The sequence below is a fragment of the Sus scrofa genome, chromosome 15 (assembly GCF_000003025.6).
Source record: "Sus scrofa isolate TJ Tabasco breed Duroc chromosome 15, Sscrofa11.1, whole genome shotgun sequence".
NCBI lineage: Eukaryota > Metazoa > Chordata > Mammalia > Artiodactyla > Suidae > Sus > Sus scrofa.
Genome location: NC_010457.5, coordinates 104065627 through 104092858, shown reverse-complemented (window position 1 = coordinate 104092858; position 27232 = coordinate 104065627). Strand labels below are relative to the sequence as shown.

Sequence of the window (27232 nt, the reverse complement as noted above, 5' to 3'; positions counted from 1 at the left end):
CCTTGAACAGTTTATTTTATTTTATTTTTGGTCTTTTTGTCTTTTTAAGGTCGCACTAGTGGCATATGGAGGTTCCCAGGCTAGGTAGCGGTCCAACCAGAGCTGTAGCCGCCCACCTACACCACAGCTACAGCAACGTGGGATCTGAGCCACTTCTGTGACCTACACCACAGCTCACGGCAATGCTGAATCCTTAACCTACTAAGCAAGGCCAGGGATCGAACCCATGTCCTCATGGATGCCAGTTAGATTCACTAACCTCTGAGCCACAAGGGGAACTCCCCCGCCTTTGAACAGTTTAAAATTCCCAACAGTTTAAAGTTCGGGATTGTTATAGATGTGCAAGTGGATGTAAAAGCCAACACAGGTGTTAGATAGCGATATTAAATGAAAATGCAACACTCATTAGGGTCCTTTTTTCATTCCCTGAGTCAGTAAATATTAAGCATCTCCTTTGTGTCATGCACTTTTCTCTGCACTTGGGATACAAAATAGACAAAAGTGCCTGTACTCAGAGCACACACGGCAATAATGCCATGTCTCCCAGGGAAGGCCTATGCCACTCTGCTGGGTGAAGCCCTCTTGCTCTGTGCCCCTTAGCACCTCATGGGCTCACCTGGTAGCACTTAATACACTGTGTGCTGATGGTTTATTTAGTGCCTATCTCCTGCATCAGCTACAAACTCTAGGCAGGCCGGGACCTTGTCTTCCACTCATCATTCTATCTCCAGGACCTCAGACAATGCTTAGTATTCATCCATAGGTACTTAGTATTCAAGTGAGTGAATGAATAGGTGGATAAAGGCCAAATACATTAGGATAGTGTGTACCGAGTTCATCTTTCACTGTAAAAGAAACAAGTTAATCTGGTTAATCCATGATTGGATTTGCATCAACCATGCCGCTACTAAGTAGGAGGTAAAAGGAAGATTGAGCCAAATGGAAAATTTGGGGGAAATAAAGTGATTCAATGAAGATTTTAGAATGATGTTGGCGGTGGATCTCAGGGAGGAGGAAATTATAATTTCCACGTGGAAAAGGATTCTCTGGAAGAAAAGGTGCTGGGTTTTTGGGTAGTGATTTGCACCCCCTTCCCAATACCCCAGATTCAACAAATGGCTTGTTTTTTTAAAGGCATAACAGGTAGCTGATGGTGCTGGACTCCCCTGGGCTCCTCAGCAGAATGTCTTTTCATGGCTTGATAGCTCATTTATTTCCTTTTTTCCACTGAATAATGTTCCATGTATATGTACAACAATTTGTTTACCTATTGAAGGACATCTTGGTTGCTTCCACTTTTGCAATTATGAATAAAGCTGCTATAAACCAAAAAAAAGGGTAGCTGATTTAAAATCTTCTTACTTCTCTTAAGACCAACTGAAATTGCAGCTTTACATGAAAGTAATAGAGCAAATTCATTTTTATTTTACTCCATAATTAAATTCAAATTTAATGGATTTTTTTTTTTTTTTTTTTTTTTTTTTTTGCTGCAGGCTTTAACAGACTTCTGTGATTCGTATGGTTTAGTTTGCAATAAACCAACGGTTTGGGTTCTCCACTATCTTAACACATCTGGTGCAAGCTGTGAGAGTAGAATTATTGGTGTATATTCCACAAAAACTGATGGAACAGATGCTATTGATAAGCAGCTGGGAGGAAGAATTCACAGTAAAAGCATTTTTAAAAGGTACATTTACATTTAAATACGAAAAAGGGGAGTTCCTGTCCTGGCTCAGTGGTTAACGAATCCAACTAGGAACCATGAGGTTGCGGTTCTATCCCTGGCCTTGCTGAGTGGGTTAAGGATTTGGTGTTGCCGTGAGCTGTGGTGTAGGTCTCAGACGCGGCTCAGATCCCGCATTGCTGTGGTGTAGGCCAGTGCCTATAGCTCCGATTAAACCCCTAGCCTGGGAACCTCCATATGCCATGGGCGCAGCCCTAGAAAAGGCAAAAAAGACAAAAAAAAAAAAAAGAAAAAGAACAAAGTAAAATCCTGATCTCTTCTAAGAGGTGTAACTGAATGGAATATGTAGTTGACTAGGAAAGACCATCAGCACCTCTCAGCAGATAGAATGAGCCTCCTACCTTCGAGATAGGCCAGCTTCATGAGGAGATTGTAATTAAGACCATTCCACATCTGTATAGGCAACAGACCATCCATCTGATCTGGTATAATGGTTCTCATCTGGGAGTGGGCATCAGCATCCGCTGAGAGGCTTTATAAAGAAAGAGGAGACGCTGTTGCTGTGGCTGTGGCTGTGGTGTAGGTCAGCAGCTATAGCTCCAATAGGACCCCTACCTAGCCTGGGAACCTCCACATGCTGCGGGTGTGGCCCTAAAAAGACAAAAAAAAAAAAAAAAAAGAAAAAGAAAAGAAAAGAAAAAAAAAGAAAGAAAAGGAGCGCCACCTACATGGATGCCTCCCCTAGACTGTAGTCCAGTGGCAGGAGCCTGGCCTAGAAGTCAGCAGGCCCACTGAGTGACCCAGGACTGGCCTATGTCTCAGTGTCCTGTTTTGAGAAATGCTGAAAGACTATTCATCTGGTCCCTCCCAACTTTAAAATTCTATGCCTTGAACATGTTAAATTCTTAATTCTATTAATATTTTTCTTGTAATCTTATTTATACTTGCCAGTTCAATTAGCAAAAAAAAATTTTTTTTAATTCTCTGGGAGATTGGATTGGGTCACATATCAGTGATTAATGCATGACCATATGAGCTAGCTTTTTAGATAATTAATATGGCATCATTTTCTGAATTCTTTACAGTCAAGAATGTTTCTATGTAAGATATATCGGTGCCTGGCATAGTGCTAGGAAAGTTTTAGCCCAAATTGAACCTTTTCTAACTTTGCTGGGATTAGGTGATTTACTAGAAAACTTAAAGATTTACTGATTTGTCTACACAGTTTCTATTGTGGAATTAACAAATGCTTTTACCGCAGTAAAAAGATATCAAGTATAGGTTAGTATATGAGTATATATACTATATTATATATAGTATGTATATATATATATATATATATATGCTTCGGGGTGACAGAGAACAACTACTCAGTGCCTACACATTTTTTCCTTAATTAACAAGCACTTACTGAATGTCTGTTAACTATGTGTGTGTATGCATGTACACACATACACACACGTTCATACTTAGGTAGTTTATTTTCATTACCTTTTGTAATATTTCTAGAGAGGCGGGAAATAATGTTCAGTACATTTGGAGCTATTATTCAGTAGCAGAATTGAAGAAAATGATGGATGCCTTTGATGCCTGGGAAGGAAAAGGTACAGTACAATTCTTTTATTTCATGGCAGAAGGTAGACTTTTCCTTAGAACACAAAAACAAGTTCAAATACTGCATTTCCGTTTTTGAGAGTGTATTTTTTGGTGTGGGTCAAGGTTTTGTCCCCTCATGGTAACACTGAGCCAGTGCTTACTTACAAATCTTTAAACCTCATGAGATACTAGATATTATTAATAGTCTAGTTTATAATTCAGTAATCTAAAATATAGTTCAGTTATGCTTATTTAGTTCAATGAAAAAAGAGTTTATTTAGCACCTACTGTGTGCATAGCATTATCCTAGGAAGTATACCTCTAAATTAAGCATAAAGTGTATAATCAAAAAAAAAGAGAGAGAAATGAAAATGATGCTGGGGAAGATGTCTAAAGAGCCCTTAGAAAACAAAATAATCTTTAAATGCACACTTTGAAATATGACTGTTTTTATCCAAACTGCTTAGGTGAGTTGATAGTAATAATGCTGTTAATATTCAGTGTCACAGAGTGTTAACTGTTCTGTGCCTACGTATTTTTTTCCTGATAAGCATGTATTGAGTATCGAGTGCAAGCATTATAGTTAAGTCCTAAAATTGGGTCCAAAGATGGATAAGCTCATCTCAGTCCTCAAATGATCTTAATAGCTGCTGGAGACATACTTTGCAGATCATGTAAGACTGAGTAAAAGGACAAGAAGAGGTTTTTAAAAACTCCCCATCAGGTGGGTTGCTAGTATGACCCCTTCTTTCTTTCTTCAACTTTTCCTTCTTCTGTTCATATTATACCCCTCCAGCAGATAGGATAAAGTACAGTGAACAGAGTGCTATTCTCTCTAAGCCTATTATTTTATTTTATTTTATTGCTTTTTAGGACCTCACATGAAGCATATGGAAGTTCCCAGGCTGGGGGTCAAATCGGAGCTGCAGCTGCGGGCCTATGCCACAGCTATAGATGTGGGATCCAACTATGACCTACACCACAGCTCATGGCAACACTGGATCCTTAACCCACTGAGAGAGGCCAGGGGTCAAACCTGCTTCCTCATGAATGCTAGTTGGATTTGTTACGCTGCCCTATAACAAGAACTCCTAATCCCATTATTTTAGATTTAATTGACTTTGAGACACTTGGGCTTAAGGTGGGAAACAACCCCTCTGGTGTTCTCTGTCTCCTTTTGTGCCTCTGGACTGGCAGCTGCCCAGGAGGCTTGGAGCAGTCTGGGCTGGCTTTCTTTCTCCATTGACTCAGGAAGCTGGAGCAGAGAGCTAGGATTACTCACTTTAACAAAACATGAAGCTGATTTTAACTTTTTAGCAAGTTTGCAAGAGTATCATGGTTTTCTAACAATTAAGTTCTTGAGGGCCTGTGGAAAGTCATAATCTTTGAAACATAAGTAAGAAAGAGAACTATTAAAAGGAAGAAGACAGTTATTGTTATTTGTGGACAATGTGTCTTTGTAGAAAACCCAAAGAATCAACTAAAAGTATTTTAAATGATGAGTTTCATTGACTAAACTAGCTGGATACATATAAACAAACAAAGATCAGAAGCTTACTTATGGTAAATTACTTAGACATTATAGAGGGAAATCCCATTCACACTAGCAATAAACAAAGTAACTAGGACTGTCCCACCAAGAAATGCTTGTTTCCTTTATGAAGAAAACTACTAAAATGTATTTGTTGGTCCTTCCATCCATAGAAAAAAAACCATGAAGATTATGGTGAGACATACCATGATCCTGAATGGGAAATCTAAATATTATAAAGATATCAGTTCTTCTCCGATTAAGTTATAGGTTTTACACAATTCCTACCCAATTATTAATGAATTTCTTTGGGAATCTTGAGAAAGTGACTCTAAAATACCTATGAAAGAGTAGAAAAAGTAAAATAGCCAAGAACATTTTGGGAAGTAGAAGTCACTAGAGGAAGGAGTTTAACTCTGATGATGAAAATTCATAAGGTAGCTCTATAATAGTAAATATTATGTGTTTCTGGTACAAGAATAGATGTAGAGATCAGAAGGAAACTCCATTAAAGTTAGAAGAATAAAAATATCTTGTGATAAGAAAGTATTAAATATCAATGAAAAAAGGATAGATTATTTAATAAGTAATTTGAAAATATACTTGGAAGAAAAACAGAACTTTAATCTCACATCATTAATCAAAATAATCCCAGGTAGATTTATGGATGAAAAATGAAACTATGTCACTTATATGTGGAATCTAGTAACCAATGATACAAAAGAATTTATTTACAAAACTGAAACAGACTCAGGGATTTCAAAATCAAATTTATGATTGATTGCCAAAGGGGAAATATTGGGGAGAAGGGAAAATTAGAAGCTGGGGATTAACATATACATACCACTATACATAAAATAGGTAACTAACAAGGACCTACTGTATAGCACAGGGAAATCTACTCAAGATTCTATAATAACCTATTTAGGAAAAGATTCTGAAAAAGAATGGCTATGTGTATATGTTTAACTGATTCACTTTGCTGTATACCTGAAACTAACACAACACTAAGTCAAGTATACTTTAATAAAATATAAAAACCAACCAACCAACCAACAAACAAAAATAAGACTATGATAAACCATAATGAAATAACTGATTTCTTATTAGGGAAATAAATTATATACTTAAAACATAAAGACAAAGATTAATAAATTTGACAACATAATATTTAATGTGTTAACTTTAAAACATAAAAATTGTAAGTATAATTAAAAGACTAAAAAACCTTGGATAAATGTATTACATTAACTGGACATAGAATATCTTTAACATAGGGTTTATTTAAATTGATTAGAAAGCCAGCTTTACTCTATTACAAATAAATATATAAGATTCATGACCACAAATTCCTAGAAAAGGAAATAAACATGTTGTAGGAGGTTCAAACTCATCCTCAACGAAATATACATTAAATGAGGACTATTTTTTATACAACAGATTAGTAAAGACCTCATGCATTCTTGGCAGGAGTAAAATTAATATTATTTTCTTGGGAAATAACTTATCAGTACATATCCATTGCATCAAAATTGTTTATATTCTTTAACCCAATAATTCTGCTTTTAGGAATCTGCCTTAAAAACATCATCAGTACTCATGTTGCAACAGAAGAAAGGGTGGGGGAAAAAACTGTAATTGCAATGTATACATCTAAGGATAACCTGACCCCCTTGCTGTACAGTGGGAAAATAAAATAAAAAACAAACAAACAAACAAACAAAAAAACATTATCAGGAGTTCCTGTTGTGGTGGAGCGGAAACGAATCCGACTAGGAACCATGAGGTGGCGGGTTCAATCCCTGGCCTTGTTCAGTGGGTTAAGGATCCGGCTTTGCTGTGAGCTGTGGTGTAGGTCACAGACGAGGCTTGGATCTGGCGTTGCTGTGGCTGTGGCATAGGCTGGCGGCAACAGCTCCTATTAAACTCCTAGCCTGGGAACCTCCATATGCTGCGGGTACGGCCCTAAGAGACAACAAAAACAAACAAACATAATCAAATACTGGCAAAGGCTTGTGAGCAGAGATGTTCAATTAAGCGTTAATAGGGAAAAAATAAAAGCAACCTAAACGTCTGTGGTAGAAGGTTAAATACATATTGGCACATCTATGGAATATAGTTATTTAAATTATCTTGAATAACTTTATATTGATGAATGCCCATGATAAAATAAGAAATAGTCACAGCAGGAAACAAAAATTAAATGTAAAGTGTTTTCAATCATGTGCATATCAAATGAATAGAAAAAGAATTGGAATGAGATATGTCAATATATCCTGAGCCATGATTACTAGTTTTAAGATTAGAAGTGATTCTGATTTTTTTATATGTACTTTTCTTTATTTTCCAAGTTTTGTATAATAAATGTGAATTATCTTATAGGCATGGAAAAAATGAAAGCTGTTAAAACAAATTACAGTATATCCATATAATAGAATACTACTCAGAAATAAAAAAGGAATGATCATTAATACATTTATCTACCTAAATGAATCTTCAAAGCGTCATGCTAAAGAAGCCAGGTGCAAAAGGCTATATAGTATATGATTCCAGTTATATGACACTCTGGAAAAGGCAAAACTAGGACATGGAGGGAAGGGCATTGACTGCAAAAGAATACGAGGGAACTTTTTAGGGTGATAGAAATGTTCTATACCTTGATTGTGGCCATGGTTACATGACTGTATACATCATCAAAGCTCAGTGTTGAAAAAGGTAAATTTTATTTTATGTACATTATTCTCAATAAAGCTGACTTAAAAATAAAAACTTTATGGATGAGATTTGGAAATGTTTTTGTAGCATGAGTAGGTTTGGGGGTATGATCAGGCAGTTCTAGAAAGCTATTGTCTTAAAATGTCTTTTTAAAAATTTTTTAAATTACTTTTTTCTTTTTAGAGCTACATCTGCAGCATATGGAAGTTCCCAGGCTAGGGGTCCAACTGGAGCTGTAGCTGCCGGCCTATGCCAGAGCCACAGCAATGCAGGATCTGAGCTACATCTGTGACCTATACCACAGCTGTGGCCATGCCAGATCCTTAACCCACAGAGAGAGGCCAGGGATCAAATCCACATCTTCATGGATACTATGTTGGGTTCTTAAACCACTGAGCCACAATGGGAACTCCTTAAAATGTTGTCTTAAGATGCCATAGACTTTGAGTATTGGACATATCTATTACATGTAATAATTGTACACTAGCTTGTTAAGTTGGTTGTTATGACTAGACCTATAATGATTACAAAAGAAGACACCAGGAGTTCCCGTCGTGGCTCAGCGGAAACAAATCTGACTAGTATCTATGAGGATACAGGTTCTATCCCTGGCCTCACTCAGTGGGTTAAGGGTCTGGCGTTGCCATGAGCTGTGGGTATAAGTCACAGATTCGGCTCGGATCCTTCATTGCTGTGGCTCTGGCATAGGCCAGGGGCTACAGCTCCAATTGGACCCCTAGCCTGGGAACCTCCATATGCTGCAGGTGTGGCCCTAAAAAAGACAAAAAAAAAAAAAAAAAAGACACCAAGTCCATTTTGGGGACTTAAAGGATACTTTTTTTTTTTTTTTTTTTTTGTCTTTTTGCTATTTCTTGGGCCGCTCCCGCGGCATATGGAGGTTCCCAGGCTAGGGGTCGAATGGGAGCTGTAGCCCCTGGCCTACGCCAGAGCCACAGCAATGTGGGATCCGAGCCGCGTCTGCAACCTACACCACAGCTCATGGCAACGCTGGATCGTTAACCCACTGAGCAAGGGCAGGGACCGAACCCGCAACTCATGGTTCCTAGTCGGATTCGTTAACCACTGCACCACAATGGGAACTCCACTTTTGTTTTTAATGTCAGGAAATTTACTCGACATCATTTTTAAGTCTCTTTTTAAAATGTCTGCATATAATTTTTTAAAAATTGAGGTGGAAAATTGAGGAAATTCATATAACATAGAATTAATTGAAGTATGCATGTTAGTGACATTTACTACACTAATGGTGTGTGTAACCACCACCTGTATTTAGTTCTGAACATTTCCATCACTCCAAAAGGAAACCCAGTATCCATGAAGCAGTTACTCCCCATTTCCCTCTCCCTTCAATCCCTGGAAACCACCAATCTGCTTTCTGTCTCAATGGATTTGTACATTTTGGGTATTTATATAAATGTGGTAATATGACATATGACCTTTTGTGTCTGGCTTCTTTCACTTAGCATAATGTTTTTAGGCTTCATAAGGATACATTTTCAGCTTTCAATCAGAAACATATCAGATTTAAAAATTAAAATGAACTTGACTGGAATCTTGGCCTCCCACATTATTTCAAATTATTCCTTTTTGAAAAGGTGCTTATAGGGTAGTGATAGCTCACATTTACCCTATAAAAGGTGGTTGCCTTTTACAGAGTGGTTCAGAAAATTCACCTGATTTCGTGGTCACAGCAGCCCAATGAGGTAGACAGGGCAAGTGTTAGAACCCCCACTGTCCTATTCTTTCATACGACTATCAACAATAATGTTGATAGTCTTATAATAAATAGGCTTATAACAGAGATAGACTTAGAATAAAGACACCTATCTTTTTTTTTTTTTTTTTTTTTTTTTGGTCTTTTTGCTATTTCTTTGGGCCGCTCCCACAGCATATGGAGGTTCCCAGGCTAGGGGTCTAATAGGGTCTGTAGCTGCCGGCCTACACCAGAGCCACAGCAACGCGGGATCCAAGCCGCATCTGCAACCTACACCACAGCTCATGGCAACACCGGATCCTTAACCCACTGAGCGAGGCCAGGAATCAAACCCGCAACCTTATGGTTCCTAGTCGGATTCGTTAACCACTGAGCCACGACGGGAACTCCACCTATCATTTCTTGCATGGTTAGTCTGTGCCGGGCATTGTTCTGGATATTGTGCACTTATTTTCTCATTTAATCATCACAGCAAGGTGTGTACTATTATTGCCATCATTTCACAGATGAGAAACTTTAGGCACAGAAAAGTTAAGTATCTTTCCCAAGGTGACATAAATAGTGAAGCGACAGAAATGGGATCCAGACCCAGGCAGTCTTGGCTCCAGAGCCTGTGCCCTTGACCAGTACTCACTCAGGTGCCCAGGGTCTGTATAATGAGATGCTGATGATCAGTGGCAGAGTGGGGGCTGGCAGACAGCTCTTCCTAGGTCATGAGCTGTGCCATGACTGCCCTGGCTCTTCTGGGAGCACTTCCTGTAGATACTTCCCTTTGCCAAACCAGAGGCATGAACCTCACAGGTTTTTTTCTGGCTGGTTTTATATACAACAGTGTTGCTGAACCTTTGGCGGTGCACAGTGGTTCTCTAAGTTATATCTTCTTAACTTCCAGGTGTTAGCTACTGGCGGGTGCCTCACGAGCTGATAGAATGTTGGACTCTGGAAGAGCGGCCTTTACTTGGAAGCCTACATCACATGGCCCCAATTCGAAAGAGGTTGTCTGTTCTGTTAATTTTGATTTTTTTAAAAAATAAATCTGCGACGTATATTTTTACTGCTTTTATTGCGGGAATGAATAATGTTTCTTGACCTCAGTGAGCTTATTAATCACCTAGGTGGATATTCTGTTTTACCAGAAAAATATAAATCTTGCTAAATGCAAAGTTACCATGTAACTATGCAAAACTATGCAAACTATGTAAAAAGTGGAAGCAATTCTTTAAAACAGTTATAGGCAATGCTCTTTTGGGGGAAACATGATTTTAAAAATAATACTGGACAAGGTGGGAATGCTGTGGTAAGTATTTTTCCCCACTAAAGTGAAATCCCAGGCTTTATTGGCAATAAATTACACATAATATTTGAAATTTCCTGTGAATTATTCTGAATTCCTTCCTTCTTCCTATTACTACAACTAGGATTTTTATTTAGTAGTATTTTCTTGTGTTCTCTGAAATTATTAGCATTAAATTCATTCCACATCTGTGCCTTTTACTGTGCTTTAAATACATTTAAAATTATATTTAATTTTCATTTTCTGGGTCTTATTTATGGCTTTCAGATGTTCTGATTACTTGATCATCTATTCTAGAATTTGATTCAGTGCTCCTATGAAATTTCAGACTGCTTTTTTTTTTACTTTTGCCCTCTAGATCTTACACAGAAGTGCAGAGAATTTTATTCAGTTTTTAGTACTAAATCATATGTAAAAACTGATCTTTTTTCTTAAGAACCTTCATTTCATTATCATTGTTCATTTTTCCACTTGAGTTAGCTAATGTTCTTTGGCTCTAGAGCAGTGGTTCTCAACTTGGGGCAATTTTGTCCCCCAGGGGATATATTTGGCAATGTTTGGAGACACTGTAGGGTGGGAGGTGCTGCTTGCATCTAGAGAGTAGAGGCCAGGGTTGCTTCTAAATGTCCTAGAATACACAGGATAGTCCCCCCCCACACACACAACAAAGAATTATTGGACCCCAAACTACGGTAGTGCTAATGGCTAGTCCAAGGAGAAACCTTGGACTAGCATCCAGTGGCAAATGTGTAGAAAATGTAAAGCAAGTAAAAATGGTTTTAGGGAAGCTCTCATGTGTGCTAATTGTCTTTCATCTGAGATTTTTATCAAGCATCATTTTTGATGAGAAAATGATGATGTAGCAACACTTGTGAGGTCCCAAAGAACCATTTTTTACCTATGATAATTTAGTTATGTTTAGTAGAGTTTTAAGATAGAATATATTATATTCACAGTTTTCAAATTACTGTGCTATTATGATTTCATTGCCAAGAATCAGATTTCACTATGTTATACTTGCCTCTGAAAACACACCAGTGTTGGCTCAGCGATAGAAGACTCGGAGGATTCCCATTACACACCATGTTCAGAAGGAGATTTTCATGAAGTGAAACTGATGAAAATGGTGAAAGGAGTAGGCAGGCTTTTGGCAGTGGTTGTCTGACAGGTTTAAGGTCATTTAAAACAATGTTCCACGTGACTTTTTCCTTCATTTTGTTAATGTTGTGTATCATATTGACTGGCATGTGAATGTTGACCCATCCTTATATTCCTGGAATAAATCATTGTGTGTCATCCTTTTAATGTATTGTTACATTTCATTTGCTAGCTTTTTTTTTTTTTTTTTGGAGGGTTTTTGCTTTTATATTTATCAGGGATATTGGCATATAGCTTTTCTGTGGCATTCTTATCTAGTTTTGGTATTGGGAATTGGCCTTGTAAAGTGAGTTTTGAAGAGTTCCCTCCTCTTTTATTTTTTGGAAGTATTTGAGAGGCATTGGTATTACTTCTTTCAAGAATTGGTCTGGTAGAATTCACCAGTGAAGCTGTTTGGTCATAAAATTTTGTTAGGAAGTTTCAGTCTCCTTACTAGTTCATCAGTCTGTTCACATTTTTCTGTTTCATCATGATTTAGTCTTGGTAGGTTGTATATTTCTAGGAATTAATTCATTTCTTCTAGGTTGTCAAGTTGGTTGGCATATAATTATTCATAGTAGCCTATTATTTTCCTTTGTGTTTCTGTGGTATGTTTTAGTATCTCCTCTTTCATGTCTTTTTTTTGGCTTTTTTTTTTAGAGCCGCACTAGCGGCATATGGAGGTTCCCAGGCTAGGGGTCCAATTGGAGCTATAGCTGCCAACCTATGCCAGAGCCACAGCAATGCTAGATCCGAGCCGCATCTGCGACCTACACCACAGCTCATGGCTGGATCCTTCACCCACTGAGCAAGGCCAGGGATTGAACCCACAACCTCATGGTTCCTAGTTGGAGTCATTTCCGCTGCACCACAACAGGAGCTCCTCATGTCTGATTTTGAGTTCTCTTTTCTTCCTGGTGAGTCTCCCAGAGATTTGCCAATTTTGTTTATCTTTTCAAAGAACCAGCTCTTAGTTTTATTGGCCTTTTCTATTGTGTTTTTAGTCTCTATTTCATTCATTTCTGCACTGATCTTTGTTATTTCCTTCCTTCTACATACTTATTTTTCCCTCTTTTTCTAGTTGCTTGAGGTGTAAAGAGGTTGTTTATTTGAGACTTATCTTACTTCTTTTTTAAAATTAATTGATTTTTTATTACTTAATGAATTTTATTACATTTATAGGTGTACAACAATCATCACAACCAAACTTCACAGCATGTCCACCCCAAACCCTCAGTGCATCCCCCTACCCCCTAACTTGTCTCATTTGGAAACCATAAGTTTTGCAAAGTCTGTGAGTCAGTATCTGTTCTGTAAAGAAGTTCACTGTGTCCTTTCTTTAGATTCCATATGTCAGTATGGCATTTGATGTTGGTGTCTCATTGTCTGACTGACTTCACTTATCATGATAATTTCAAGGTCCATCCATGTTGCTAAAAATGCCATTATTTCTTTCCTTTTAATGGCTGAGTAATGTTCCATTGTGTATATGTACCACATTTGCTTTATCCACTCCTCTGGTTGATGGACATTTAGGTTTGTTTCCATGTTTTGGCTATGGCAAATAGTGCTGCAGTGAACACTGGAGTATATGTGTCTTTTCGAGTCATGGTTTTCTCTGGATAGATGCCCAGGAGTGGAATTGCTGTGATCAAATGGTAGTTCTATTTTTAGTTGTTATTGTCATTACTCTAGGAGGTCGATCTGAGAAGATATTGCTGTGGGTTATGTCAGAGAGTGTTTGGCCTATGTTTTCCTCTAAGAGTTTTATAGTATCTGGTCTTATATTTAGGTCTTTAATCCATTGTGAGTTTATTTTGTGTATGGTGTTAGAAAGTGTTCTAATTTCATTCTTTTACATGTGGCTGTCCAGTTTTCCCAGCACCACTTATTGAACAGGCTGTCTTTTCTCCATTATATATTCTTGTCTCCTTTGTCATAGATTAGGTTGTTGTAGGTGCATAGGTTTAATTCTGGGCTTTCTATCCTGTTCCAGTGATCTATAGTTCTTTCTTTGTGCCAGAACCATATGGTTTTGATTGCTGTTGCTTTGTAGTATAGGCTTATTTTACTTCTTGAGGTATACATTGCTATGAGTTCTCTTAGAACTGCTTTTACTACACCCCACAAATTTTGATATGTTACAGTTCCGCTTTCATTTGTATAATGATATTCTTTGATATCTCTTTTGATTTCTTCTTTGACCCCTGGTTGTTCAGTAGCATGTTGTTTAATCTCCATGTATTTATGAATTTTGAGGCTTGTTTTGTAGCCTAACATGTGATCTCTCTTGGGAAATATTCCATGTACACTTGAGAAGAGTGTGTATTCTGTTGGTTTTGGATAGAATGTTCTGTAACTATCTGTTAGGTCCATCTGGCCTAACATGTCACTTAAGACCAGTGTTTCCTTATTGATTTTTCTGTATGGGTGATCCATCCATTGATGTAAGTGGGGTATTAAAGCCTTCCAGTATTGGAATTCCCATCATGGCTCAGTGGTTAACAAATCCGACTAGGAACCATAAGGTTGCGGGTTTGATCCCTGGCCTTGCTCAGTGGGTTAAGAATCCAGCATTGCCATGAGCTGTGGTGTAGGTCACAGACACGGCTCGGGTCCTGTGTTGCTGTGGCTCTGGCGTAGGCCAGTGGCTGCAGCTCCGATTGGACCCCTAGCCTGGGAACCTCCATATGCCATGGGAGCAGCCCTAGAAAAGGCAAAAGACAAAAATAACTAAATAAATAAAGTCTTCCAGTATTATTGTAATCTGTATCTTTCTTTAGTTTGATTAATATTTGCTCTGTTTTTTAGGTGCTCCTATTTTGGGTGAATTAATATTTACAAATGTTATATTGTCTTGTTGGATTGACCTTCTTATCATCATGTAATGCCCTTCTTTGTCTCTTTCATTTTAAAGCTTATTTTGTCTGATATAAGTATAGCTACTCCAGCTTTCTTTTGATTTCTCTTTGCATGGAATATCTTTTCCCATCCTTTCACTTTCAGTCTGTGTGTGTCCTTACATGTAAAGTGAGTCTTTTGCAGGTAGCATATAGATGGGTCTTGTTTTTTGATGTATTGAGCCACTCTATGTTTTCTGTTTGGGGAATTTAGTCCATTTGCCTTTAAAGTAATTATTGATAAGTATGTACTTATTTCCATTTTGTTAATTGTTTTCTGATTGTTTTTGTAGTTCTCTGTTCCTTTCTTCTTTTCTTATTCTCTTCCTTTATGGTTTCATAACTTTCTTTAGTGGTATGATTATGTTCCTATCTCTTTATCTTTCACATATTTACTGTAAGTTTTTGTCTTGTGGTTACCATGAGGCTTCCACATAACAACTTTTGTCTGTAACAGTCTATTTTAAATTGATAAGAACCTAAGTTTGATCCCTCTGTAAAGCTCAACATTACTGCTCTCCCTTGCCATGTTTTATGATTTCGATGTCATATTTTACATCCTTTTATAATGTGAATTCCTTAACTAATTATTTTAATCATAGTTATTTTCATTGCTTTTGTCTCCTACCCTTTATACTAGCTTCACAAGTGATTAATCTACTACCTTTATTATATATTTACCTTTCTAGTGAGATTTTTTTCTTTCACATATGTTTTTGTTACTAACTAGTACTCTTTATTTTCAGTTTAAAGAAGTCACTTTAATATTTCTTGTAAGTCTGGTTCAATGGTGACGAACACCTTTAGCTTCTGCTTGTCTGGAAAATTCTTTGTCTTCATTAGTCCTGAATGATAACTGTGCTGCATAAATTATTCTTGGTTGGAATTTTTTTTTTCTTCTACTACTATGAATATATCATGCCACCCCTTTGTGGCTGGAAAATTTTTGCTGAAAAATCTCCTGATAGTCTTATGGGGATTCCTTTGTATATAACAGGCTATTTTTCTCTTGCTGCTTTCAAGATTCTCTTCTTGTCTTTAAGTTTTGACATTTTAATTATAATATGGCTCAGTGTGGGTACCTTTGGGGTCATCTTATTTGGAACCCTCTGGACTTCCTGGATCTGGATATCTCTTTCCTTCCTCAGTTATGGAATTTTTCAGTTATTATTTATTTAAATAGGATTTCTGCCCCTTTCTGTCTTCTCTGGGAGCCCTATAATGTGAATGTTAGTCCATCTGATGTTGTCCCCTAAGTCCCTTAAGCTCTCTTCCCCTTTTTTTCATTATTTTTCTTTTTGGGGCTCTGGGTGAGTTTCATTGCCCTGCCTTTGAGTTGACTAATCCTTTCATTTGCATCATCTAGTCTGCTGTTGAATTGCTCTAGTGTTTTTTTTTTTTTTTTCTGTTCTGTTATTTATTCTTCAGCTCTTTGACTTTGACTTGATACCTTCTTAAATTTTTTCTTCTCTTTGTTGAAGTTGTCACTGTGTTTATCCATTCTTCTCCTCAGTTTGGATTATTGAACTTCTTATCAGATAAATTACTTATCTCTGTTTCATTAGGCTTTTTCATGAACTTTTATCTTGTTCTTTGATTTGAAACATATTCTTCAGTTTCTTCATTTCACTTGGCTCTCTGTGTTCATTTCTATACAATATATGTAACAGCCACTTCTCTCAGTTTTGAAGGAGTGGCCTCATGTAGAAGATGAACCTTACATCCCTGCCCAGCTCTTGGTTGTCACTCAAACCTTTGTGTTTGTCCAAGCAGCCTACTACATTTTTTTAATAGCGCCCATGAGGTGAGGATTTTCCAGGCTGTCAGCATCCCAAAAGGGAGGATCTCAGCACCTAGAATGAGGCTGCTTGGAAGCTAGACTCTCAGACAGCAGGCTTTTAAAGTATGCAGATATATACAGTCTTATGGGACTGCAAGTGTAAGCCCTGCTGGCCAACAGAGCCAGGCAATCTGAAGGTGTTCCCTTGGTGGCAGTTACAAAATCTGGGGCTCCAGCTGAGTATATAAGCTCTTTTCAGAAAGATGCTGAGGAGCTGGAGCAAAGCAGAGAGAGCACACCAAGATGGCTTCCACAACATATATTATTTGAAGCATTTCTGCAGGCTGCTACATGTGTGCCAAACCTGAAGTTTGTCCCTCAGGCTGAAGCTTCAGGATGAGCAAAAAGTCCTCCTTTGCAGAAAGACTGGGGAGTGTACTTGAGTCTGTTGTCTGTGCAGTGTCCTGTGGATGTTAGCCCACCAAGAACCATCTCTCTGATTGCCACAGTCCCCTGGGACTCAGGCATGCAAGCTCCACCAGCCACCAGAGCCAGGGGGTCAAGAGGTACACTGTGGGTGGCAGACAGAAAAACCAGGGCACTAGAGGAATGTAAAGTTCCCCCTCAGAAGACACTGGCACTTTGGAGTGTGGCACAACGTGGATGCAAAGACAGCACCCACCCTCTGAAGTCTCTGGGAAGGATTAGAGTCAGCACTTGGATGCATGTTTAATTAGAAGTCTGCTCCTCAGGCTTCAGTCATGATGATTAGCTAACAGATCTTCACAGAAAGACTGAGCCTCTGGAATCTTGCTATGCCCCTGGAGTGACAGCTGTTTAAGACCCCCAAGCGTGAGCACCACTGGCCACCAGATCCAGCAATGTAGAGGTGTCTCTTGGCAGCATTTGTAAAAATCTAGGCATCAGACAGAGCTATGAGATTCTTTCTGGATGACACTAGAAATAGGAATAAATTTAACAAAGGTGGTAATAAAATAGCTGTGTTTCAAAAACTGTAAGACATTAATGAAAGCAATTGAAAAAGACACAAATAAATGGAAAGATAGTCCCTGCTCATGAATTGGAAGAATTAATATTGTTAAAATTTCTGTATTGCCCAAAGCAATATGTAGATTCAATGCAACCCCTATAAAAATTCCAGTGACATTATTTACAGAAGTAGGACAAATAATCACAGTCTCAATGAGCAGTCTTGAGAGAGAATAACACATCTGGAGGTATCAAGCTCCATTACTTCAAATTATATTACAAAGCTATATTAATTTAAATGGTATAATAATGGCATAAAAACAGACATGCAGATCAGTGGAACAGAATAGAGAGACCAGAAATAAACCCATGCATATAGGCCAACTGATTTACAACAAAAGAGGCAAAAATGTACAATGGGGAAAGGTGTCTTCAATAAATGGTATTGGGAAAATTGGATATCCACATGCAAAAGAATGAAACTGGACCACTCTCTTACACCATAGTATATAAAAATTAACTCAAAATGGATTGGAGACTTGAATGTAAGACCTGAAACCATAAAGAGAAGATAAAAATAGATGGTAAGCTTCTGACATAGGTCTTGGTGGTGATTTTTTGAATCTGACATGAAAAGCAACAAAAGCAAAAATAAACATGGGGGACTGGATCAAACTAAAAAAAAAAAGTCTGCACAGCAAAGGAAACTATCAACAAAATAAAAAGGCAAACTACTGAATGGAAGAAAATATTTGCAGATCATGTATCTGATCAAGGGTTAATATCCATAATACACAAAAAACTCATCTAGCTAATAGCAAAAACAAAACAAAAACCCAATGTGTTTAAAAAATGGACAGAAGGTCTGAATAAACATTTTTCCAAAGAAGGCATGTAGATGACCAACAGGTACATGAAAAGATGATCAACATCATTAATCAGGGAAATGCGAATCAAAACCACAAGGAGACATCATCTCATACTGTTAGAATGGCTATCATCAAAAAGACGGGAAATAAGTATTGGCAAGGATGTGGAGAAAAGGGAACCATTGTGTACTGTTGGTGCAATGGAAATCGGTGCAGCTACTATGAAAAACAATATGGAGGTTCTTCAAAACATTCTAAGTAGAACTAACATATGTTCCAGCAACTCTACTTCTGGGTATCTAGGCAGAGAAAACGAGAACACTAACTCAAAAAGATACATGCATCCGCATGTTCACTGAAGCATTATTTATAATAATTAAAGTATGATAACAACTTAAGTGTCCACTGATAGATGATTGTGCAAAGAAATTGTGATACACACACACACACACACACACACACTGGAATATTATTCACCCATAAAAATGAGTGAAATCTTGCCATTTGCAGCAAATGGACGTCAAGGTTATTATGCAAAATGAAATTTCAGACAGAGAAAGACAAGTGCCATAAGATCTCTCTTAAATATAGAATCTTCAAAAAACGAAACAAAAACAAAAAACAAAATCTTATAGATACAGGGAAATGATTGAGTAGTTGCCAGTGGTGAGAGGTGAGGGGCGGTAGAAATCGGTGATCTGGTTTTTTTGTTTGTTGGTTTTAGTTTAAACAAATTGAATAAAAATTGAATGAAATAAGATAAAACAATGTTCCCTTCTTTAGGCTTTTTTACAGTGAATGGCAAACTCAGTTCAGGAAGCTTCGAAGGTTTGTCCAGTACTTCTCAAATTCAAAAAGCACCTCACTGTACCATGAAGCAGTTTGACCATTCTAGCAGTTCCCAAAATGTGTTCCATAGAATACTAATTTTACTGGGTGCCAAAGGTTGCATTACAGAATGATTGGGAAATATGTATTCAACAAAGCTAAACAGGCGTCTTTACTGTGGAATCTTTATTAATATAGACTTTAAAGTTTCAGGCAGAGAATAAAATATGCCGTAGCATTTCTCATATATTTGTGAAACCCTTTTTTTTTTTCTTTTCTTTCTTTCTTTCTTTTTTTTTTTTGTCTTTTGTCTGTTTTTTTTAGGGCCACACCTGTGGCATCCAGAGGTTCCCAGGCTAGGGGTCGAATAGGAACTGTTGCTGCCGGCCTGTGCCAGAGCCACAGAAACGCTAGATCTGTGTCTGCAACCTACACTACAGCTCATGGCAACACCAGATCCTTAACCCACTGAGTAAGGCCAGGGATCGAACCCACAACCTCATGGTTCCTAGTCAGATTCGTTTCCGCTGTGCCATGATGGGAACTCCAAACCCCTTTTTTTCTCAGTAAATCTCTTGAAACTGATATTCCGGGAAAAATAACTTGGAACACCCCTGGTTGTCCTCAAAATCACATCAGTATTTGGGGGAAAGGAGTGATGTGCTGTGTAATTCTGGTGTAACACTCCAAATTTTAACTCTTCATTGGTATTAACATCATATGTGTTTAAAAGAGTGTATTCAAGTTGAAATAATCATTTGTAAACCTGCTAATTTACTTATTGACGGGAGATGAGAGGCGAGGTAGGTTGACACCTCCAAGCCTCTTCACTCAAAATCTTGACAAAAACCTTTTGGGGGACCCTTTTTGTTTGAAGGTACACTTTGGAGACCCTGTCATTAGTTACTGAACCTGTAAATGCTGACAAGGACCTGCTTCTGTATTTACAGGCGACTGACAGCCTTCAATGAAGAGGAGGAAGAAGGCGAGAACTGTAAGACGGGCCCTAAACCTGTCCGATTTTTGGGTCCTTCCACCAGCACCCAAATTAAAGTCAAGAATTCCGCTTCCGTCAGGGTGTCCCCGGCCAGGGCGTCGGTGAACACGGCTGCGGGAGGAAAGGCAGCCCAGCGCTGTGCCCCGACGAGAGTCCCATCCCTGGTGGGTACCGCGGGTGCTGAGAACGGAGCTGGGCACCCACCTCCAGCTAAGGTTCTGCTCTCCGACAAGAAGGCCACCCCGCCCCGAGTGATAAAACTGAAGCGGACTCCCCTGTGTGCCACCGGGCCTTCCCCGCCCGCCTGCCCCGCGGCGAGGACCGTGGGGACCCCGGAGCCGCCCCCCAACGCCCCCGGCGCCCTGGACCTGTGGACTGAGAATGGGCAGCGGCAGACGGATTGATGGAAACAGGGCCTCAGGACATCCCGTTTGCCCTTCTGAGCTTCCAGCCCGTTTAATACAAATAAGTGCCACTCTGCTGACGCACTCGAGGTGAAAATTTAAGTTTCTGTTTAGGACGAATGGTGTGAAAAGGAATGGGTTGTGTGAAGAGGGATGAGGAGGGAGATTGCAAGTGTCTCCGTTTCCCAGCGTTTCAATTTACTTGTCGAGGGCCAGTTGCAATTTCAGGTTTTTAAATGTTTGAAAATGTTTCACTGGTATTAAGGCAACAAGACAGTCCAGCACAATCATCGCTAAGGAAGTCCACTGTGTTGCTGCAATAATTCTAGCTTTTAGGTACTTATTTAATGTTTCTCATTGCGGCCAGGGATTGGAAAGGGGGTTGGGTTTAGACCTTTCTGTCTGGCGACATGGGGAGGGTGGTGGTAGTGCTTCCCTGTGCTTTGTCACAGATGCAGGAGGTTGGAGACCACATAGGTCAAGGTGAACTCCGCCAGGATCACTCTCAGTCTCAAAAGGTAGTGTGAAAAGATAGGTAGGAAAAGCAAGACGATAATTTGAGATCACATTTTGACTCTCACTTAATCAAACCGTTTTCTCTCCTAGATTGGCTTTTCCTACACTTTTCTGTTAGCAGATTTATTTATACATCACAGGAAGATTTCTTGGGATAAGAACGATATAATGCATCTTTGGAATGAACTGCTGAAATATTTTGAGTCCGAAGAGTGAATTTTGAAAACACTTTGAAAAAGAAGTTAAAAGTTTAACTTTTTAACTAAAGCTAATGTTTGTTTTTCAGAAATGACCATTGAGTTATTCTGATTATACAGTATGATTTTTATGCATAAAATTTCCATGTAACTTGAATTTAATATTTTTAAACAGAATAGTTAATCTTCTATTTTTTCACAACTGTTCATTTGTATGTGTTTACACGTACAGGTTATGTTTTATAATTGGATCACATATTTCTACCTTCAGTGAGCAGTATGCCTGCAGTGTATTAAAAATAAGTTCATAAAGCAGGGTAGTTTTTACTCAGTGCTTACATTGGTTCGAAAGAGTAAATATACTCAAGACATTACTTTTCACAAAATACAGTAAAACGTTTCCATAAAAAGTGAAAATTTTCTGTGACTATACTTATTTCTAAGCCTTGGTGCCGTTTGGTAGTTTGAAAGCTTGTTCAGTTATATAGGTTATCTATTTCTACTTTCGCAGTTGCTTTCTTGTCTAGTTAATGTATGAAATTATTAAACCAATTTTGGATAGCTATCCAAATACCAGCAACTTTCTAAAATAAGTGGCTAGAAAAAGTGAATATTTAACTAAAGATTTATGAATGATATTCCCCTATAGAATATATAAAATATTCAGTCACCTTGAAAAATACTGTCATAAAGAATCCAGGACCTCTCCAGTGAGTTTTGAAAACTTCCATTTAGGATATTATTAGTATTGTTTGATCTACGACCTTTTTTTTTTTTTTTTTCTTTTTGCCTTTTCTAGGGCCGCTCCCGTGGCATATGGAGGTTCCCAGGGTAGGGGTCAAATTGGTGCTGTAGCCACTGGCTTATGCCAGAGCCACAGCAATGCAGGATCTGAGATGCATCTGCAACCTGCACCACAGCTTGTGGCAACACCAGATCCCTTAACCCACTGAGCAAGGCCAGGGATCGAACCTCCAACCTCATGGTTCCTAGTCGGATTCGTTAACCACAGAGCCACGACGGAAACTCCAACGACATTTTGAATTGCTGATTCATATGAGAACATATTATACTAATAGACATGTATTTTACACATAATAAACATATATCTGGAAAGGAAATATTTTGAAGATTAATCATGGATGATTCAGTCAACAGCTTGCATTTCTTTTGCACCAAGTAGTTTAAGGGACATCTATAGAGCACATTTGGCCTTTATGAGAAGAGTTTTGGGAGTAACTACGGGGCCTTGGTGCAGCTGAGGTGGAAAGGGACAAACCATCTCTTAGGGGTATCAGGAGTCAAAATCAAATTCAGAATGTTCCAGTAACCTGAACATTACTTTATTTGGGTGTGGTTCCCTCGGGGTTAGGTTCATACATTTTGCCTCATACCAGACTCTGTAAGCATTAAAGAGTTGGTAACTCATCATAACCCATTGCTCTTCCTGGAAAAATAAAAAATTTTTCAAAGGAAAATGTGCTTTATAAATAGTGATTCAGTATCCTTACTTTGGAAAAGTAGGTTTGTGTGGTTGTTGGGTCAGAGGACACAATGGAAATTCTGAGTGATGAGTGGGATATATATGTATTGCTCACATAAAAAATAGAATTGACTCTATCCTTGCAGGGAATCTGTGTTGAAAACTGCTTTGCCCTGATTAAACCTGGTTATTTATATGGTAGTGAGCCTGAGGCTGGCAGTAGGGATCTACCGAGGACTTCGTTTCATTTGTATTTTTCAATAACAAATTTTTGTTCCAGTATTGCCTTAAGTTATAGTTTATAAAGTATTGTCATCTATTTTATTTCAATGTGCTGATTTTGCATTTTAGTTTCAGAACAACGTAATGAAGGCAGTCTTTTCCAATCCTTTAAAGATCAAGAAAATGAGGTTCAGCAAAGTTAAGGCTGTGCATAAAGACCCCTCTACACACACACATTTTAGCCATATAATCTGATTTCCATAGAGTGACGCAGCATCACTGACCAAAGGAAAAGCTAGAAGGAGGAAGTAGATGTAAAAGTGTGAATTTGTTTAATATTTAAAGTTTTTGAGCAGGAAGGTATTATGGTATTAGATTACGTGTCTGTCTTCTGCTAGACAGGGACTCTGTCGCCTGGTACACAGTAGGCCTCCAGTAAATTGCTGACAGGGCCAACCCCTTGTCCCCCCAATTATTTTATAAAATGGATCTGGTTGCAGTCTTCAAGGGGTGCAGAAACTGATTTCTGACCTTGCAGGATTTATCCTGTTAGAACAAAGGAGTTGCTGGTGAAAGTTCTTTAATTCGGTCATTATTGCTAATGACCACAATTACCATTAGTAATGACCGTAACAGTTATATAACTTGTCAGGTTGTTTAGAGTAATTCAGAGACTGTGGATCATGAAACCCCAGAGAGGTCAGACACACTGCCTGACTTCTGAGAAAGGGGAAAGGCAGTCTCTTCTTGCATTACTGCTCCTGCTAGAATTGCTGATGCAATTTCCTTTTCATTCACAGACTGAATCCCATTGCTTCCTTAGCGAGTGCTCACATTGAGAAAATGGTTGATTCACTTCCCAGTCCATGGTTAAATACCATATAATTATTATCCAACTACACTTTGATTTCTAAAGAAGGAATTCATGTACAAGCATATTTGGCTGTCCCTGAGAAACTGTTTATAGAAAAATTTTATTTAAATAACATTTTGTTTTGTTTTGTTTTGGTATTTTCTGTTTTTGTTTGGTTTTGTTTCAGCCTCGGCCAGGGTGTGTGGAAGTTCCCCAGCCAGGGATGGAGCCTGTGCCACAGGAGTGACCCAAGCCATTACAGTGACAATGCTAGATAATGCTAGATCTTTAACCTGCTGCACCATGAGAGAATTTCCTCAAATAGTATTTTGAATGTGCACAAAGACTGTGGTAATAAATTGTTTCATAAAGGGGAATGTGCCAACATTTCTATGAATATGAGGTGCCTTATAAAGGATTGCCTTAGTTATTACGCCTGCAATCCCTTTGAATAGCTTTAATCTACATTAAGTGAGGATGGGGAAGCAGAAAGAACGCACTTAGTAAAATGAAAGGAAACGGCTTCTACTCCAGCAAATGGAAAGTATTTTTAAATGAGTTACATATGTGTATTCCTAAGCTAACCAGGAACTTTTTAATTATGGAAACTACTGTCATTTCCCAAATGCTGAAGACTGTCAACAAGTTGCTGATTCCTCAGCCAGTGAAGAGTGAATGAGTGATTCTATGTTTTTTTTTGGGTTTTTGTTTTTGTTTTTTGTTTTTTTTTGCTTTTTAGGGCCACACCTGTGGCATACAGAGGTTCCAGGCTAGGAGTCGAATCAGAGCTACAGCTGCCGGCCTACACCAGAGCCATAGCAACGCCAGATCCGAGCTGCGTCTGCAACCTACACCACATCTCACGGCAACACCGGATCCTTAACCCACCGTGTGAAGCCAGAGATCGAACTGGAAAACTCATGGTTTCTGCTGTGCAACGTTGGGAACTCCAAGTGATTCTTTGTTGAGGGCTGCCTGTTTCAATCAGATGAAATCAAATGCAGGATTTCAAGCCTGTTGTACAGCCAGAAAAGGAAACATCATGAATTAACTAACAGGGAAAAAAAATGTGGTTTCCAGCTGTTTTTAGAATTTCATATTCAGGGAATTTGGTTGGTGGTGCAGCCTCAGAGAGACCATTTTCACGTAGAGCCCTGTCAGCCTCATGAGCTTTGCATGGTGCACATTGTTACAGAAAAGCTAATCTTTCTTTGTTCACATGTGTTGCCTCAGACAGCCCATACACATTTCATATTCGCTAGCTAGACACGAGCTGAGGTAGGCTGGAGCTAAGACAAACAGAATTTTACAGTAACTGTCAGTCAATACTCTGTCCTACTTGTTTATTTAACAACTTTTCATTTTATAACATGGCTTCTCACACTTTCCCTTCTTTTACCCGAAAGCCCTCTACACCTTAGTAAAGTTTCGCTCAGCGACAGAGATGAATTTGGGGACCTGAAACGGAGAAGAGAAACTTGTTTTAAACAGAGAGCACTTTATAGAAAGAAAAGGTTAGCATGTTTGCTAAAGTTGGAAAAAGACGGATATTGCTGCCTTCTGAGAAGATTCTTGAATATTTGGAGCTTCTGCTTCAATCGCAGCTCTTTCAAGAACTTATCCCTTAATTTCTTGGAAAATGTGAGAGTGCAGCTTCTATGTAGATGACATGAAAGCCCGAGGGCGTCAGAAATTGTATTATTTAGACCCCAGCTGTGGGCCGGACGGTCTGGATTTGGTAATGGAGCCTGGACCAACCAGGAACTCAGCAGAGCTGGAGGAACAGGGCAGCCTGTCCTTGCTCATCCACTGTTTGTTTTCTTCCTCCAAATCCCTCGGACCCTCAAGGTCAGGGTTTTTCAACCGTGACACAGTTGACATTTTGGACTGGATAATTCTTTATTGTGCACAACTGTACTGTGCACGGCGGCATGTTGAGCCGCATCCCTGCCCCAGTTGTGACAATCAAAATGTCTCCAGACTTTTCCAAATGCCTCTTGGGGGTGGGGGGAGGTGACACAAAATCAATTACCCCTATTTGAGAACCATTGCTTTAGCCGGGTGGCTTAACCTGAGCAAAATACTTGTAACTGCCTCTCCTAATTGGGGGGTGTGGATGAGGAAGAGAACATTTTAGCTGTCAGTCATAGGCAGGAGTGGAGCCCTGGGAATTGAGAGAGAGGATGATACTAAAGGAAGTATGGCTCAGGCTTGCCAATTAAAAACTCCTAGTCTATCTCCCTTAGATTTCTGGTTTTGGTTGCCACTCTAACCAAGCAACTATCGAATAAAAACCAAGATGTATTCTTCTAAGCCCTTTATATATTAACATTATTATTATTATTTGTCTTGTTGTCTTTTTAGGGCCATACCCGCAGCATATGGAGGTTCCCAGGCTAGGGGTCCAATTGGAGCTACAGCTGCCGGCCGACACCACAGCCACGGCAATGCAGGATCCGAGCCATGTCTGCTACGGACGCCACAGCTCATGGCAATGCTGGATCTTTAACCTACTGAGCAAGGCTAGGGATCGAACCCATGTCCTCATGGATGCTAGTCGGGTTCATTAACTGCTGAGCCATGACGGGAACTCCTCATATTAACTTATTTAATACACCAACCCTAGGATGTTGGTGGATTATTATTATCACCATTTTATTTTTTTATTTTTATTTTTTGTCTTTTTGCCTTTTCTAGGGCTGCTCCCATGGCATATGGAGGTACCCAGGCTAGGGGTCGAATCGGAGCTGTAGCTGCCGGCCTACACCACAGCCACAGCAATGCAGGATCCGAGCCTCGTCTGCAACCTACACCACAGCTCACAGCAATGCCAGATCCTCAACCCACTGAGCAAGGCCAGGGATCGAACCCACAACCTCATAGTTCCCAGTCGGATTCGTTAACCACTGAGCCATGATGGAACTCCTATTATCCCCATTTTATAGGTGGGGAAACTGAAGCACGGAGGGGTTTGGTAAGCTCCCCAGCATCCAGTATAAGGCAGAGGCAGGAGCCACATGCATGTCATCTTCCTCGAGTCCAGGCCCTTAAACCCTGTTTTAGACCCCTTGTCATAGGAGCTTGCCACTCCCCAGACAAGAGCTAGATAGGACATAGAGGTGTCTGTGTGCTACAGAGCTATGATTTATTTGTCAAACACTTTTCTTTTTTTTTTTTTTTTTTTTTTTTTTTGCTTTTTAGGGCCACACCCAAAGTATATGGAAGCTCTCAAGCTAGGGGTTGAATCTGAGCTATGGCTGCTGGCCACAGTCACGGCCACAGCAACACGGGATCCAAGCCGCATCTGTGACCTACACACACCACAGCTCATGGCAGTGCTGGGTCCTAGACCCACTGAGCGAGGCTAGGGATTGAACCCCTATCCTCATGGATACTAGTTGGATTCATTTCCACTGCACCCCAGCAGGCAGTCCATATGTGTCAAATACTCTTAAAGGGCTTTCTAAGGATATCAACTCTTTGCCTCCTGGTTCCAAACCT

At 39.1% G+C, this 27232-nt stretch overlaps 1 protein-coding gene across 2 annotated transcripts in view; it reads left to right on the top strand.

Moving 5' to 3' along the window:
* KCTD18 (potassium channel tetramerization domain containing 18) overlaps positions 1-22651 on the top strand; it is a 29093-nt gene extending 6442 nt beyond the window's left edge. The window contains exons 4-8 of one of the 2 annotated variants that reach the window (XR_001301538.2): positions 1494-1687; positions 3194-3288; positions 10154-10256; positions 20010-20550; positions 21067-21591. Coding sequence is in view for 1 of the 2 variants with exons in the window: in XM_003133574.5 (XP_003133622.1) it covers positions 1494-1687; positions 3194-3288; positions 10154-10256; positions 20010-20460 (843 nt within the window). In the remaining variant the exon portion in view is untranslated. Of the gene's footprint in view, positions 1-1493; positions 1688-3193; positions 3289-10153; positions 10257-20009 lie in introns of both variants that reach the window. The other variant, XM_003133574.5, reaches the window with a different exon arrangement.